This window comes from Chanodichthys erythropterus, chromosome 12, assembly GCF_024489055.1.
Source record: "Chanodichthys erythropterus isolate Z2021 chromosome 12, ASM2448905v1, whole genome shotgun sequence".
NCBI lineage: Eukaryota > Metazoa > Chordata > Actinopteri > Cypriniformes > Xenocyprididae > Chanodichthys > Chanodichthys erythropterus.
Genome location: NC_090232.1, coordinates 17,710,574 through 17,727,333, shown reverse-complemented (window position 1 = coordinate 17,727,333; position 16,760 = coordinate 17,710,574). Strand labels below are relative to the sequence as shown.

The 16,760-nt window shown below is 35.3% G+C and overlaps 2 protein-coding genes across 2 annotated transcripts in view; one reads left to right on the top strand and one right to left on the bottom strand.

The window, feature by feature from the left end:
* The window catches only part of prss12 (serine protease 12), a 45,401-nt gene extending 41,618 nt beyond the window's left edge, over window positions 1-3,783 (bottom strand). Inside the window, exons 1-2 of the mRNA XM_067404334.1 lie at window positions 3,471-3,783; window positions 687-825 (exon numbers count right to left, since the gene is read on the bottom strand). Of these exons, the coding sequence (XP_067260435.1) occupies window positions 687-825; window positions 3,471-3,783 (452 nt within the window). The remainder of the gene's footprint in view (window positions 1-686; window positions 826-3,470) is intronic.
* A 2,123-nt stretch (window positions 3,784-5,906) lies between these two features.
* Window positions 5,907-10,682, top strand: mettl14 (methyltransferase 14, N6-adenosine-methyltransferase non-catalytic subunit). Its single transcript, XM_067404474.1, has 11 exons — window positions 5,907-6,086; window positions 6,220-6,308; window positions 6,440-6,527; window positions 6,636-6,713; window positions 7,560-7,647; window positions 7,763-7,853; window positions 8,116-8,257; window positions 8,375-8,467; window positions 8,982-9,098; window positions 9,217-9,427; window positions 10,150-10,682. The coding sequence occupies exons 1-11, from the start codon at window positions 6,021-6,023 to the stop codon at window positions 10,452-10,454; spliced, it is 1,368 nt and encodes a 455-aa protein (XP_067260575.1). The 5' UTR covers window positions 5,907-6,020; the 3' UTR covers window positions 10,455-10,682.
* Window positions 10,683-16,760: the final 6,078 nt, after the last annotated feature.

Below are 16,760 nucleotides of genomic sequence, written 5' to 3'. Positions count from 1 at the left end.
GTTCCTCTGTTCTTACTCTGCCTAATATTTTTAGTGTGAAACCATATGCATAAGTCAAGTAACACTAGTAGTATGATACATTGTTGTCACATGACCTTACCACATTGCATGTTTAAGTCAGAATATGGCATCCAGTTAGTATCTCAGGGTCAGGGATGGTTATTTTCCATTAATCTATTTTTTTATTATTATTAAATTGCTCTTTTTGAAGTTAAAAAAAACATTTGGAATGACGTTAGAGTGAGTAAATAATGATGAAATTTTAATTTTTGGTTAAACTATAGCTTTAACTCTTGACAGTCCAGTTAAATAAGTCAAGTATCAAGTCAAGCACAATCGTTTCCGCATTTTGGGCCAGACAGGACAAAGCAATATTAAGAAAATGTTGTAGTGTAATAGATACTAAAATATTAATATACCATAATATAATATAAAACAATATAATTATTAGTGATCGACACTTATTAGAAATATGACAGTAAGTGTTTGCTATAATACTTTGTCTTTCTTCACACAAGAAATGCAAGTCAAGTCCAATGCATTGCACATATGTTCTGTGATATATTGCATATTTTGATAAATATAGTAAGTCATTCAGTTATTGCACACAGCATACATACTGCAAAAATAGTACAAATGGTATGACAGTATGTTGTACATACTGTATATATGTGTGTATGTGTTACCCCTGTCCCAGCTGTCGACACACCACAGCGGCATCTTGGTCATCCCAGTCATTACTGCAGATGGCTCCCCACACACCGTTCAGATACACTTCTATCGTACCATCCAACTTGGATCTGCCTCCCTGCAGTCGCAAAGAGCCTGCAAATGCACATAAAAAAGTGAGTTAAAATTGAAAGTGTTGTTGACCTTCACTGCTCAGGCAGGTGATAAAAATGAATGTTCTGCAAACAATTGGTTCCGCTGGTCTCCGTAATTTTGATAAATGTGCGCATTACAAATGTTCCCACAGTTACGATGCACGAAAACATTAATCCACGACTTGCTTTATGTGATGACAGAGGAATGCTTAACCTCCACATGAGTTTCACTTGTCAGTTCTATAATAAATGTGTGTTTGTGCATGTGATCCTGGAAATTGCTCACAGCTATAATGTATGTCATGAAAACAATGTAAGCTATTGAGTACAACAGTACAAAATGGTCTATTATAAAAGTAGTGAGTGCAGATGAGAAAAGCCATTTATTTGCTATTAAAATACATCTCTGCATTCTAACTGGACTTAAATATTCACAGGTTTACAGAATATTAATTTAAAGTTGAGAACTAAAAATAGCTCTTTTAGCCACATGTACAGTCTGTAGGTATATCTTTAAGTTTTGGATATGAATTAACTTGGTAATTCAGAGATACTGGTTATCAAATTACAGTAAACTAGTGCAAACAATACAATAATTGGTATTTTTAACATAACATATAATTTAAGGTGTATTCAGGTGTGGTATTAAGGTGTGTGTGTGTGTGTGTGTGTGTGTGTGTGTGTGTGTGTGTGTGTGTGTGTGTGTGTGTGTGTGTGTGTGTGTGTGTGTGTGTGTGTGTGTGTGTGTGTGTGTGTGTGTGTGTGTTTACAGTATGTGCTGCCCAGCTGTTGCATTCAGAGCAGTATAAATCACATACATTGGACAACCACACATGATGGCAGCACATGTTCTTCAAACATTTCAGTGCGTCAAAACTCTCACAGAATGTTTGGAAAATGTGAGGCGCCTGATGTGCTGGAAACGTAAACTAATAGAATATCAAAATATTTAAATAAACTCATCTGGTTCCCATTTAATACACTGATAAGCTGTTCACATGCAAAGTGATTTTTAATTAATATTGAAAAGATTGTAAAGAAATGTCACAAATAAATATGGAAAGATTATGGAGGAACTCAACCAAAAATTTTAGACCTCTTCTCCAAGTTTTATTTCCAAGGCCTATTTTAGACCCCCGTTAATTACATCATCAGATTGTTTGTGACCGTGCATAAATTTTCTAGGAACATTCAAAAAAATTGTTTGATAAAAAAAAAAAATGTAACTTCAATATATGTGTTTCCATACTAAAGTGTTACCAAAAATTTCATTACAAATCAGAGACCATGAGGATGCACAATCCTGTCCTAACAAAAACTGAACATGGTAACCACACACATATATATACATATATATATATATATATATATATATATATATATATATATATATGTGGTTACCATGGTCTGTTTTTGTTAGGACAAGAATGTATATATATATATATATATATATATATATATATATATATACATTCCTGTCCTAACAAAAACTGACCATGGTAACCACATATATATATATATATATATATATATATATATATATATATATATATATATATATATATATATATATATATGTGGTTACCATGGTCAGTTTTTGTTAGGACAGGAATGTGTATATATATATAGGCTATATATATATATATATATATATATATATATATATATATATATATATATATATATATATATATATATATTTCAATAAATATGTCACAATATAGTTCATTGTTCCTGGTAAGTTGTTGTGGGAGGTTGCTTATCCCACAACATTGGGACATGTTGTCACAAAAGGTCAACGTGTGTTCCATTAACATTCTTTTCCAGAGAAAAGTGGAAATGTTTGTAGCCAAGAATTTATTTATTAATTAATTATACACAAATTGACTTACAAATTGATAAACAAGCTTACCTTAAAATGTGAAAACTTTATTGCCCCGATTTTTCCGTATACTTAGGCTACTTTATTTACGTCCCGGTGCTATTTATTCTCTCACGTTGTCAAACTTTCAAATGGTGATTGCCAAATTAAACTGTACTGACTTCTTAGCAGCGCATTGACTCCAAATCTCGCGCTCCAGAAATAACCAAAAACGGGAGCGAGCGACTCGAGCCCGTCAGCAAAGCGAAAGCTCTGCTGGCACCTCAAGACCTGCTCGAGACACGCTCGTGCAAAATTACTAATTTCTACAGTTTCTGCTGCAACAGAAATAACTTAAATTGCGAAATTTCTGTTTGACATTGATAGTTGCCTCAAAGTAAGACCCAAATGATAAAATGACCTCGTGCGCCGGATGAGAGTGGCTGCTTTGTTCTCATAGGTGCTACCTGAGGCGCGCATACCTTTCCCACGCGTGGACGCATTGAAGTTTGGACATGTCTTAGCTTGCTTGCGTGCACTGCAATGTTTTCTTGACCTGACTAATTTTTAACTGTCAATCATAAGTTTAGCAAAACATTTAAGTATGAACATTAAACTATTAATAAGAAATCTTGAACGACTAGAGGCGCGTGGAAGTAGGCTACCTCTTTTGTTTAAGAAAATGAAACATTCTTGACGCGCAGTTTTCCCTCGCACGAGTAATATAAAATAGGCTGCTCTTCCAAATTAGCTAATTTTATTTCATGTAGCCCATATATAGATACCTTGCTTGCAGTCGCAGTACCCCCAGTCAATGCGTCCTCGGCTGTTTGGGAAGAAACACCAGGGCCGAATTCTCCCGTCCGGGTTCCGACAGAAGCTGTGCTCTCCAAGACCTTTCCCCGGATATCGCTCTATAACACCGGGCACGTCGTTCCAGTTCATGCATTTCACGCCTGATTCGGTTGCGTCTATAAATCCCTCGTAAAAGCCCGCTTTCCCTTTGCTTTGAATACAGTCGGTGAACGGAGAGCCGTCACTACCGGCGGTGAGCAGCAGCGTGCAGAGGGTGAAGAGAAACCGACATCTCACATCCATCACGATCAACCTGTCACCATAACCATAAAAACAATAACAGTTCCTCTCCAGTCTATATGGAGACATGGTCCTTGAGTAGTCTCATCTTGTGTTTCGGCTGTTATCGGAGCAGCTCAGAGTCAGACGCTGATCAATAAAAGAGGAAGCCCGGGGCTTATAATGACTCATGCATATATTGATGATTGAGTCACCAGAGATTTGAAGTTTTTTTTAAAAAGAAATAAATCAATAATGTTGTCCTTCACTAAAGAGTGTCAAGGTGCAGGATAACCGGCAAATGAATTGTTCAAAATAGTCACTACAAAATAGTCACGCCAGCACACAGGATTCTGGGAGATGCTCACGATTAAGGTACGCGCGCCGATCCTCCCAGAATCTGAACTTAAACGAGTCTGTGCGGGCATTATAAGTGCCTGGTCTGGCCATCACTCTCTCCGGGGTGAAATCTTGTGTTCAAGCATTCAGGGCTGATAGCGATCACCAACAGACGAGACAAAGTTCATGTCTGCCCTCTTGTGTCAGTAAAATATAACCAAATATAGTCCGTGCTCTAGATTAAAACCGTTGAAAGGCCTACAAATACAATTTAAAAGAATGTTTTCTGTTTTAATGTGTTTTAAAATGTAATTTGGGCTATTCAAAAATGGAAAAGTGTCACATGATCCTTTAGAAATCTTTCTGCTGATTTGTGGATCTTATTATTATTAATTTTGAAACCCGTTTTTGCTGCTTAATATTTTTTGTGAAAACCGTGATAGGCATACCAAAGAATAAATAAATATTTTTTATTCAGCAAGAACCTATATTAAATTGATCAAAATAAGTGACAGTGAAGACCTTTATTATGTAACAAAATATTTATATTTCAAATTGAAATCAAAAAATAGTAGCCTAACATTAACAAAATCAAATAAAAATAACAGAATTAGGGTAAAATAAATACATTACAAACATCCAGAAATGGCATCAAAAAAATAAATAAATAAATAAATAAAACTTAAAGCTCATTACACACATATATTTAATACTTGTAAAACAATAAAAAAAAAAATTGGACAGAAGTAATTCAGGTAATAGAAGAAAGTTTTAAGAAATATAATAATATAATAAAGATAACATATAGTTTTGGGTATAGGGCCTTATTAAAGATGAGTTAGAATACTGAGAATTACAGCCTTTAAAGTGATAACAAAGTTTTGGAGAAGGCAAGAATCTCCAGTTTTAAGTGATTGGTTAGATTTACTTTCTATGGAGAGGATAACATATGAAATTAAGAACAAAAGTAGGCCCTATACATTTTGAAAAGATTTGGACACCTTTAAAATTAAAGTATATATCATAAAAAATAAAGGAATGCATATTTTAATTATTGTATAACTCTGCCTCCCTTTTAACTTACTTATTACTATTATTATTATTATTTATTTTTTTATTTACTTATTTAATATTACTATTAATTGATGTTTAAATAATACTATTTGAATTACTTATTAGGAATTATGTCATTACAAGATTTTGAAATGAATATGTGAATACCTCATTTTTTATTTGTGTGTATATATTTCTTGTTTTATATAAATATATATAAGTGTTATATATAAGTGTTTCATTATGTATGTATTGGCTATGTCTCTAATTATTATTTATTTATTTATTTATTCATTTATTTATTTATTTATTGTGTTGGTGATGGGTATTATCACAAAAGAAATATAAAAAGTGAAAGGAAGAGAAAGTAGATTGAAAAATGAGAATTAACTATTGGTAAAAAATAGTATGCCTTTAAAGGAGATGTTTATTGGTATAATTGTATTAAATATGCTTGAATTGAAAGACATAATAAAGTATATAAAAAAATACCATTCTGAAACAACGTGTTGGAAGCCTCTGTATAATACAAATACATCGATAAAACAAGTGAATTAAAATACCTGTAAAGTCATTTTAGCTAAGCGCTAGATTTACAAATCTATAGATTTACCATAATAATATTATTAAGCAGAAAATTTAACAAATCTTAATAAACTAATAATACGCAACGTTTTAACCACAGACTAAAAAAATGGTTTTAACTTCAAAAGAAAGTGAGCCGTTTACTGACGTCATAGTATGCGTCTGATGATGTAAAATACGTGCGACTCCTTCTCACGTTGAGGTTTTCAATGAATTTTTTGCCGTTCTTTTGTGTTCATCAAATAATTGTATGAGAAGTTTATTCAGTGCAAAATATTACTGACATGAACAGCCGGCTGCAAGAAATACGTGAAAGGCAGAAGCTAAGACGACAGCTTCTTGCACAACAGGTGAAGAAATGCAACTTTTTAAGCTTACTGCAGAAATGTAGTGTTAGCGAGTAATGGCAAACTAATTGTGTTATACTTTATGCTTATGAATCAATATAGATAGCTTTGTTAATGTTAATGATTCGTTTTGCAGCTCGGGGCAGAGAGTCCCGATAGCATCGGTGCTGTTCTCAATAGTAAAGATGAACAAAAAGAGATCGAAGAGACCAGAGAGACGTGCAGGTAAAAAAATATGCTTGTTTGATTGTTTTGAAAAACTGTTTTGATATGGCGATTTTCACACTAAGCCAAGTCAAAACAGTGACAATAATGATCAGGATCAGACAGTCACCTCTGTGTTGTGTTTACTGTAGGGCATCATTTGACACATCAGTTCCTGGTGGGAAAAGAAAGTGTATGAATGAGGGTGAAGAACCAGAGGAGGATGTGGAGGAGCAGAGGGTGAGTGAGCACTGATCAGGAATCAGCTGTAATTCCTAAATTCTGTTTAGATTAGATCAGGTCAGGGCTGTAAGTAACTGATTCTGGATCTGCTGTATGGTGTTACAGGAAGATGTTGAGCCCCAGCAGCAGGAGGAGAGCGGACCGTATGAAGAGGTGTACAAAGACTCCAGCACTTTCCTAAAGGTAGAATTAAACACAATAATATATGATTTACATAACAATTGCATGCTAGTACGATGGGAATATGTGCAAAAATCTTACATTATGTTGATGATCACCGTGAAATAAAAATGTACGATTCCTATTTTTTTTATGGGAAATTGCGGTATTTACAGTTTTTTACATTTGCTAGGACACATTTTTTAATACTTTGGTCACTTTTTCAAAACCAGTCTTCACACAGTTTTAGTCAGTGCTCTAGAATTAAACCATTGAAAGGCCTACAAATACAATTTAAAAGAATGTTTTCTGTTTTAATGTGTTTTAAAATGTAATTTGGGCTATTCCTAAAATGGAAAAGTGTCACATGATCCTTTAGAAATCTTTCTGCTGATTTGTGGACACAGTTTTTGTGCCCTTGTAATCTTTAATCAAAATAACTTCTCCCATTTGTGAACTTCAATCCAATCAATTACAGAAGGACAAAATGAAGTCCTGTTCTACATTTCTTCGTGTTCCAGAAGCCGTTTCAGTCACATATATATATGAAGAGTTTCATTGCAAAACGAGAACTCCGTTTTTAACATTTTTGTCAAAACATGTTTATTATTATGTTATCATGTTATTATTTTGTTTTATGGTGCTACTTTAGCTGTATTTTTTAAGTTATGAAGGTTTAAATCAAAACAAACCAACTGCAGTTGAATTGATATTCAAGTTATCTCGTTTTGCAAGGAAACTCTTCATTCATATATATATATATATATATATATAATTGTTTTTTATTATACATATTTGATTATATATATCATATATATTATATTGTTTTTTATTATAAAGATCAAGATATCACCACTTTCTGTTTTACAGGGCACTCAGAGTTTAAATCCCCACAATGATTACTGCCAACACTTTGTGGACACAGGTCATAGACCTCAGAACTTTATCCGAGATGGAGGTAAATGTTCCGATCTCTTTCTATTTTTATTTATTTATTTTTTTCCCTTTTTCTCCCTCTCTCATGCCCAGCTGTGAGACTGTGTTAAGTTAACCTATTGTATATTGTGCTGTAGGTTTGGCTGACAGGTTTGAGGAGTACCCCAAACAAAGAGAGCTCATCCGACTAAAAGATGAGCTCATTGCTGCCACCAACACCCCACCCATGTGAGAAATCCTGTTGTCAGTCAATGCAAAATAGAACAGATGTTTAATTGGCCTTTTTACTAAATTTCACTTGTGTATATATAAGAAAAAGGGGTCCTAAAGTTTGAGACCACACTGAAAATCTAAGCAAATTACTTTAAAATGTTCAATTTGGATAGCAAATAAATAAATTAAAAGCATTTCATTATGACACTTTTGGATCCCATTGTATGTCTCATTTTCATGTGTATATATGCATATATGAATGTCTTTTGTGCATCAGGTATCTGCAGGCAGATCCAGACTCGTTTGATCTGAGGGATTTGAAGTGTAAGTTTGATGTGATTCTGATAGAGCCTCCATTAGAGGAGTATTACAGAGAGTCCGGCATCATTGCCAACGAGCGCTTTTGGACCTGGGACGATGTGAGTTATTGCAAATGTCTCTCAAATGCAACCACATGTGAGCATTGGAAAATAATTGATATTGAGTACATACATTTTTATTCTATTTTATTTTTTATATTTTAAAAAAAATTATAGATCATGAAGCTGGACATAGAGGAAATCTCATCTATTCGCTCTTTTGTATTCCTGTGGTGTGGTTCAGGAGAAGGCCTTGATCTCGGCCGAATGGTACAAATCTCACAATCACACACAGTGTAGCATACTTCTGTTTGTTGCACATATCACCTGCCTTAAAGGGTTAGTTCACCCAAAAATGAAAATTCTGTTTATTACTCACCCTCATGTCGTTCCACACCCGTAAGACCTTCGTTCATCTTCTGAACACAAATTAAGATATTTTTGATGAAATCTGAGAGGTATATGACTCGTCCATAGACAGCAATTTAACCAAGGTCCAGAAAGTTACTAAAGACATTGTTAAAAAGTCTACGTGACTGCACTGGTTCAACCTTAATTTTATGACGTGACAAGAAAACTTTTTTTTTTAGCTTAACTGAAAATGTTCAGTTAAGCTAAAAGAGTTCTGTTTTGATGTGAAGTAATATTCAGCTAATTTTACTGATTTAAATGCTGCATGATGATGTAAATGACATGCATTACTACATAACCTGCCCACAAACAAATATGCTGCATTACAGTCTATGAGTCTTGCAAGCTACATTTTAACATCTTTCTCTCTCAGTGTTTGAGGAAATGGGGTTTCAGGCGATGTGAAGACATTTGTTGGATCAAGACCAACAAAAACAACCCTGGCAAGACCAAAACACTGGACCCTAAAGCAGTGTTCCAGAGAACTAAGGTAAGAGAGACTGTCCAGATTGGTTAGAGCAACATTGTTGGCACTAACAATTGTTTCTAGTTAGAAATGCTTTTATTTTTTTCTTCTCTGATGTCTCTCTCTTTGTGCGTGCACTCAGGAACACTGTCTGATGGGTATCAAAGGCACAGTTAGACGCAGCACAGATGGCGATTTCATTCATGCTAATGTGGATATTGACCTGATCATTACAGAGGAGCCAGAGATGGGCAATATTGAGAAGCCAGTGGAGATTTTCCACATCATTGAACATTTCTGCTTGGGCCGTCGACGGCTGCACCTGTTTGGCAGGGACAGCACCATCAGGCCAGGTTAGATATTAGAAAAAATTGTCATTTTTTACTCACCCTCATATCATTCCTGTATGCTATTTTCTCAGGAATACAAAAGTAGAATTTAAGTACAAGTTAAAAAGTGACAATACAGTATGACAAGTATATATTATATTATATTATATTATATTATATTATATTATATTATATTATATTATATTATATTATATTATAAACTACTGTTAAAAGTTTGAGGTTGGTAAGATTTTTTTAAAAATGTTTTTGAAAGAGGTCACCAAGGCTGCATTTATTTGATCAAAAATATATTAAAAACAGTAATGTTGAGAAATATTTCAATTTAAAATAACTGTTTTCTATTTGAATATGTTTTAAAATGTAATTTATTGCTGTGATGACAAAGCTCCAGTTTTCAGTATCACAGGACCCTTCAGAAATCCTTGTATTGATGTTTTTTGTTTTTTTTTTTCTCTCTCGAGGCATTTTATTTTATTATTACAATTGAAAACAGTTATGCTACTTAATATTTTTGTTTTTTAAGGTTCTTTAATGTAAAGAACAGTTTGTTTAAAATAGGAATCTTCTGTAAAATTATAAATGTCTTTACTGCCAGTTTTGATCAATTTAACGCATCATTGTTGAATAAAAGTAAAAAAAAAAAAAAAATCTTGCTGACCACAAACCTTTGAATGGTAATGTATGTTTATTCTGATCTGTTATGCTTTTTTTTTTTTTTTTTTCAGGTTGGCTGACTGTGGGCCCTACCTTGACCAATAGCAACTTCAATGCAGAAGCTTATGCCACCCACTTCAGTGAGCCCAGCTCTTACTTGTCTGGTTGTACTGAAGAAATTGAGAGACTCCGACCCAAATCCCCACCTCCTAAATCTATGGCAGAGAGAGGTGGGGGAGCACCACGAGGAGGACGGGGCGGTCCTTCTGCGGGACGAGGGGATCGAGGTCGAGAGAGAAACCGGCCAAACTTCCGTGGAGAGCGAGGTGGATTCAGAGGCCGTGGTGGCCCACATCGTGGATTCCCTCCTCGATAGTGCACAACGTGCCAACTTTGAGACTGAAAACAGAAAATGTGATGTGTCTGATATTTTTGTACCTAAAATTTGAAAAGGTGTTTTCCCCCTTTGTATTGTTTTGTTAGTGTATTACGTTAGAGGTTAAGAGCAAGAATTAATTTTAATGACATACAAACTCAATTCTGTATGACTTCTGGTCTGTTAAGTCACATTTGTAAGAATTTTATTCAACCTCAATTAAACAGTTTTTTTAACAAAAATTTAAAGGTTTAGCTTTTTTTTGTTTTGTTTTTTACATTTGCACATTACATGAATCATTTTATGTGTGTTTTGTGCATCTGAACATCAGCGGGCCTCTCCTCCTGCCATGCGCACACTTCCTGTGTGTCCTGTGGAGGGCAGCAAAACTGTGTTTTATGATCATTGTCAAAGCTTATTCATTCTGTCAGTAGTCAACATTTTTTTATGTTTTTACTTTACAGGTAGCTGGTTTGTGGTGGTGAACTGCTTATCATGAGAAACATAACATGGAGATATTTTCAATATTTTCAGGCTGAAGTTCTAACTTTCATTTATATTTGATATCAAGACTGGAAAGTTGCAACTTAAATGCAACATACTGGAGAACAAACCTGAAATTCATCATGAAACAGAAGTTGGCTTCTGTAGGGCGAAATGTAGGGTGGGAATTGATTGGATCGTTGTGGTTTGCTTTTAGTGCGATCTCATGGCCCCTTTCTCTCGCGCCGGAAAACGTCATCAGAAGAGAAGAGATTTCGGATGAGTAAGTAATTTTTATTAAAAATTATGAGGGCACATGAATTAAAAAAAGATGTTCATGGATAAATCATAAGAACTAATGCAATATTCCATTAAAAACAAGACAATTTGATTTCATTGTGACTTTAAAACTAGAAGGTTCAAAATGTAAAACAATAATCTTCTCAATGAGCAAAATAAGAACATGAGTCTGATACTTGTTAGAACAGTGGTTCTCAATCAGGGGCCCAGGACCCAATAGGAGTCCTCAATATAATTTAAAATAAGATAAAACAAGCAATAATTTAAGGGAAAACTGCTAAAAGTTTAAAAGTTAAAGGTGCTAAAGAGGATGTTTTCGACGACTGAGAAACCAAAGACTGTTAGTGAGTTTTTGAAATGAGCGCATGCGTAAGAACAACCCACCTCTTTCACGCCTCATTTAGAGGGAACGCCTCCCAAAACTCGTGCACGGGTATTGGAACACGAGTGTTTACCACCGGCATTCGCTGTGTCGTGTTAGTGGATTCATTATGTCGGACTCACCGCAGGTAACACATAATCTGCAGTTGTTACTCCTGTCTCCTGACAAAAACATTGCATGCGGCACCTGTGGAGTGTGGAAAGTTACTGGAGCGCGCAGCCGCGCTCGTCTCTCACAAGGAACTTCATGGCAGTGATTGACAAGCCAGAGGGCCAATCCGCGCACGTCTCTCATAAAGAACGTCCCTTTAAGACCTTTAAGTGTTATTCTATAGTCTTTGTTGACAAGCCAGAGGGCCAATCGTTTATGCGATGATCGCATAAACGATTGGCTGATGTTTTTAAGGCCCTACCTCATGCACAGATGATGTATATTAATATTATTCCTTTCAGTGCACCTAATAAATAGTCTTTTATCAGTTAGTAAAGTTTCAAGTAATATTGCAAAAATGTATAAAACAAAACATCCTCTTTAGCACCTTTAAGATATGTCATTTTAAATCAACCCCTCAACAACTTTTTTTTTTCTTTGAAGAACCAGGGTTCCCACTAGATATATTTATTTTAATTCTTTTTTTTTTTACATTTAAATGTGGTTTATAACATTTTATCTATATAAAAAAGCAATGTAAAATATAGCTGCGAGCAGCGATGGCAGGCCCAAGCCCGGTGGCACCGCCACCCTGGTGGCTTCAGGGCAACTGTGCACAGCGGGCAATAGGCACTTAAAGCGGTTAAACATCAAAGGACTATGTCAAATTCACTCCACATTTACTGCACTACAAGGTGCCGCTATAGAGCCCCTCCTCCCTGCCCATTTTCAAAGGATTACATGTGCCAAGTTTTAACATTATTCTGATGAATAAGCAAATCAGGTAAAAATAAGAGGGTGATCTCAATGTATGCTGAAAGTGACACATTTTCTGCTTCCAGTTGGTGGCGCTATGACTTTGAATCACAATAGTCAAATCCATGTGATCAGCCTTGTACAACGAAGACTAAGCCAAAGTTTCATCAAAATCAATTAATGTATGCAGAAGTTATAACACTTTGTTTCCCTTTTCTTGCCATAAATTCGTTGCCTCGCCACGGCCAAACCGTTTGAGATATCCAAAATCTGTTTGCAATTAAACAACTTCAATGTGTTAGCAACAAGTTAAAAAAAGCTTGGTGTAAATTGGATAAACCCTGTAGGAGTAGTAGTATAAAATTCATAGCCTGTTTTTTCAAAAAATTAACATTCAAACAAAAATAGCCGACTTCCTGTTGGTCGGAGCTAATGAATGTAAATTAGAAAATTGTCCGGCTTGATGAGATCAATATGTGTACAGAGTTTGGTGACTGTAGGAAAAACTAACCCCCCCACTTTTGTCAAAAGGTGGCGCTACTGAGCCCCTCCACCACGCCCATTTCTATGGCTTTGTCCATGTCTACTGGATGACAATATTGATGTGTGTGTCGAGTTTCATGCAATTTGAAGCATGTTAAGAGCCTCAAAAACACTCAAGAATATTATTACAGCTTGACCTGTTGCCATGGCAACAATATTTCAAATATCAAAAATCCTGTCATAGGTCTACATCTGCTGTGTATTGACATTACACTGATGAAGTTTGAAGCAAATCAGGTAAAAATAAGAGGGTGATCTCAAAGCATTTCAAAAAGTGATACACTTCCTGCTGCCAGTTGGTGGCGCTATAACTTTGACTCACAATAGTCACATCCATGTGATCAGACTACTACAACCAAGACACTCGTGAAGTTTCATAAAGATCAATATATGTATGCAGACGTTATAATTTTTTTCAAACAACCCTTAATAGCTGATTTCCTGTTGGCGTGGCGTTTAACTTAGAGCACGAAAGTTGTTCGGCCCGATGAGGTCTATATGTGTACCGAGTTTCATACTAATACGTGCAAGCGTGTTTAATATATGGACCAAATTTTCAGACTTTTTTCAAGGGGGCGCTGTCGAGGCCCCCTGCCACGCCCGGGTACTAGCCTCTGCGGCATCCTAATGGCCGCGGATTCCAATGTGTGTGCCAATTTTCAAGAGTTTTTGAGCATGTTAAGGCCCCCAAAATGCCCCGGAAGACGGAAAAAAAATTAAAATAAAATAAAATAATAATAATAATCCTTAGAAGAACAAGAGGGCCCTGCGCGCTTAATTCGCTTGGGCCTAATTAATAAAAATCTATCTATATCATTATCATAATTAATACAGAATTTTTAGCAATGCCAAGCTATTTTATTGGGTAGACATTTTTGAGCAAAAATATTAAAAAAATACTTATCCTAAATCCTTATCCAGTAAATCACGAACAACTAAAATATTATGGGACCTTTGGGTAGCACTTAATTTTACAGTCCTGTTCCCCATATACATACTATGTACTTATTATGGTAGTTACAATAACTGCATAATAACTAGGTACTAACCCTGAACCAACCCCTAAACCTAACCTTATAGCATATTACCCAGTACTTTCTTAGGCAAGTATCTGTAAGTACACATAAGTGCACATACTGTAAAATAAACTGCAATCGACCATTGAATATTGTTGTGGACAATGTAGGACAAAAAGGTTGAAAACCATCGAGTTATCTCAGTTATCTAAGCTTTAGCATTGTTTTCAGGCCTGATTTAGTTGCAACATTACATACGTGAATGTAACAACATCTAGGTCAGCAGAAATGTGGGTCAGGTGCATGTTCTGATGTGTAATTAGCACATGAAGAATAGCCAGCATACATGTGCTATAACTTGCCATAACAGCATGCATGAAAGGCAGATTTTTGTTGTATTCCACACTCATTACACAAGTGTCTCTTTTTTGTCTTGTTTGAACAAACTAGTTAAATTTTGCAGGTAACTTGTCCCATACAGTTTGTGCTATAGTAATGCGTAATACATCAATTTGTGCATCTTGATGGAAAGAAGTGTGATTTTACTTTTATAAAATTAATTATTTATTATACCTATATTTTATTTATTTAAAAAAAAAGGGGGGTCATCATATTTAGGGGTCCGAGTTTGACCATGCTAAATACCACTCGGAACAATAACAACGTATTGGAAACCAACCACCCGGTGGCTTCAAAGCATAACCTAAAATAAAATGTGTTAGAATTATTCCAGTTCTCCCCTTCTGTTTAGTCACTAAGACCTAATGTAACAACAGTTCCCTTATTTGTGCATTCATTTCAACTTATTAAAATCAGTTTGTTTCACACCAACAAGTATATTGCCATCCCACAGCCTACATTCACACATTGATCAGATGAGGCTATACACTGTGTGCAGAATTATTAGGCAAGTTGATTTTCTGATCATATTTTTTTTCCAAGCACATTTTACCAATTCCAATCCACATCAATCTTAATAACTACTATTAATATTGTTTTTAATCATTTATAAGTGATATATAATTGTTCATGAAGGCTGGAAATGAAAAATGCCCTATATTCAGGTGTGCAGAATTATTAGGCAGGTTTTCTTTTACAGATAAAATGAGCCAAAAAAGAGATTTAACTCAGACTGAAAAGTCAAAAATTATTAAATACTCATGAGAAGGACGCAATACTAATGTAATACTAGAAATTGCAAAGTTAAAGCATGACCATTGGACAGTGAAATGCTCATTGGGTCAGCGGGGTCATACAAAAACAGCTGGAGAAGAAAAGACATGTTAACTGCAAAATAATTAAGAATTAAGGTGAAGAATTAAGTGTGAAACCATCAGGAACCCTTTAGTCTCCAGCGCCACCATTTCCCAGTACTGAAACCTACCTGGAGTCTTCAGAAGTGTGAGATGTCAGGATCTCAGAGACTTAGGTTAGGTGAAGAATCCTAAAAAGCGACCTGCTCTTAATAAGAATCACAAGCTGAAGTGTTATAAAGTACATGAAGACTGGGTTTTTATAGGCCTTATAGACAGACAGCTTGAGAGTGACTCCTGAAGGACCAGCACCACATCCTCTTGTACCACTGTTTGAAGAATTTATCTTCCAGAATCTGGCAGTAAGGTGTGGGAGTTCACTTTTAGTCCATCTCTTATCCTGAAATGTCCATCTTGCAGAGATGGACTAAATGATCTTCCAAAACTTACTGCCAGATTCTGCAGCAGATTCTTCTTCTCCAGCTGTTTTTGTATGACCCAGCTGACCCAATGATCATTTCACTGTCCAATGGTCATGCTTTAACTTTGCAATTTCTAGTATTACATTAGTATTGCGTCCTTCTCATGAGTATTTAATAATTTTTGACTTTTCAGTCTGAGTTAAATCTCTTTTTTGGCTCATTTTATCTGTAAAAGAAAACCTGCCTAATAATTCTGCACACCTGAATATAGGGCATTTTTCATTTCCAGCCTTCATGAACAATTATATATCACTTATAAATGATTAAAAACAATATTAATAGTAGTTATTAAGATTGATGTGGATTGGAATTGGTAAAATGTGCTTGGAAAAAAAATATGATCAGAAAATCAACTTGCCTAATAATTCTGCACACAGTGTATATATATTGAAGAAACCTTTATAATGACAGTTAAAGCTGAAATAACATTGAAGCTGATGTAGTGTCACTGGACACACTGATCTGCCCTTGAGGCATTGAGCAGTGGGTTAATGAGGAAAAAGAAGCTGTGTATTCCTTTACATTACTAATTCAGCACACAGACACACATGGAAGTGTACACACCCCCCACACAGCATTATTAATTAAGCAGTCTCACTGTGTTGGCTCCACTAATCTGAAGTTAAAGTAACATTAGTAAGGATTATTTTCAATGAGACTGACAGATCTCATCACTAATTAAAAGTCAACTGATGACAGTAGAGACCAATAAGGTGTGGCGTGGGTAGGGTTAAATTTGACTCAGCAGCTGATTGGCTGTCAAAGTTTGGAATAAAACCATCAGTTCTTCAAAGAAGGGACTAGAAACTTTTGACAAAGACCAGTGTAGTTTGTTTCAGTGCTAATGTGGGGGTAACTGAGGGAGACTGGGCTCAGAATGGATTTGAGACCAAAGCAATGAATCATTCAGCATGATGAATGCAAACGTCAGGCTAATTGTG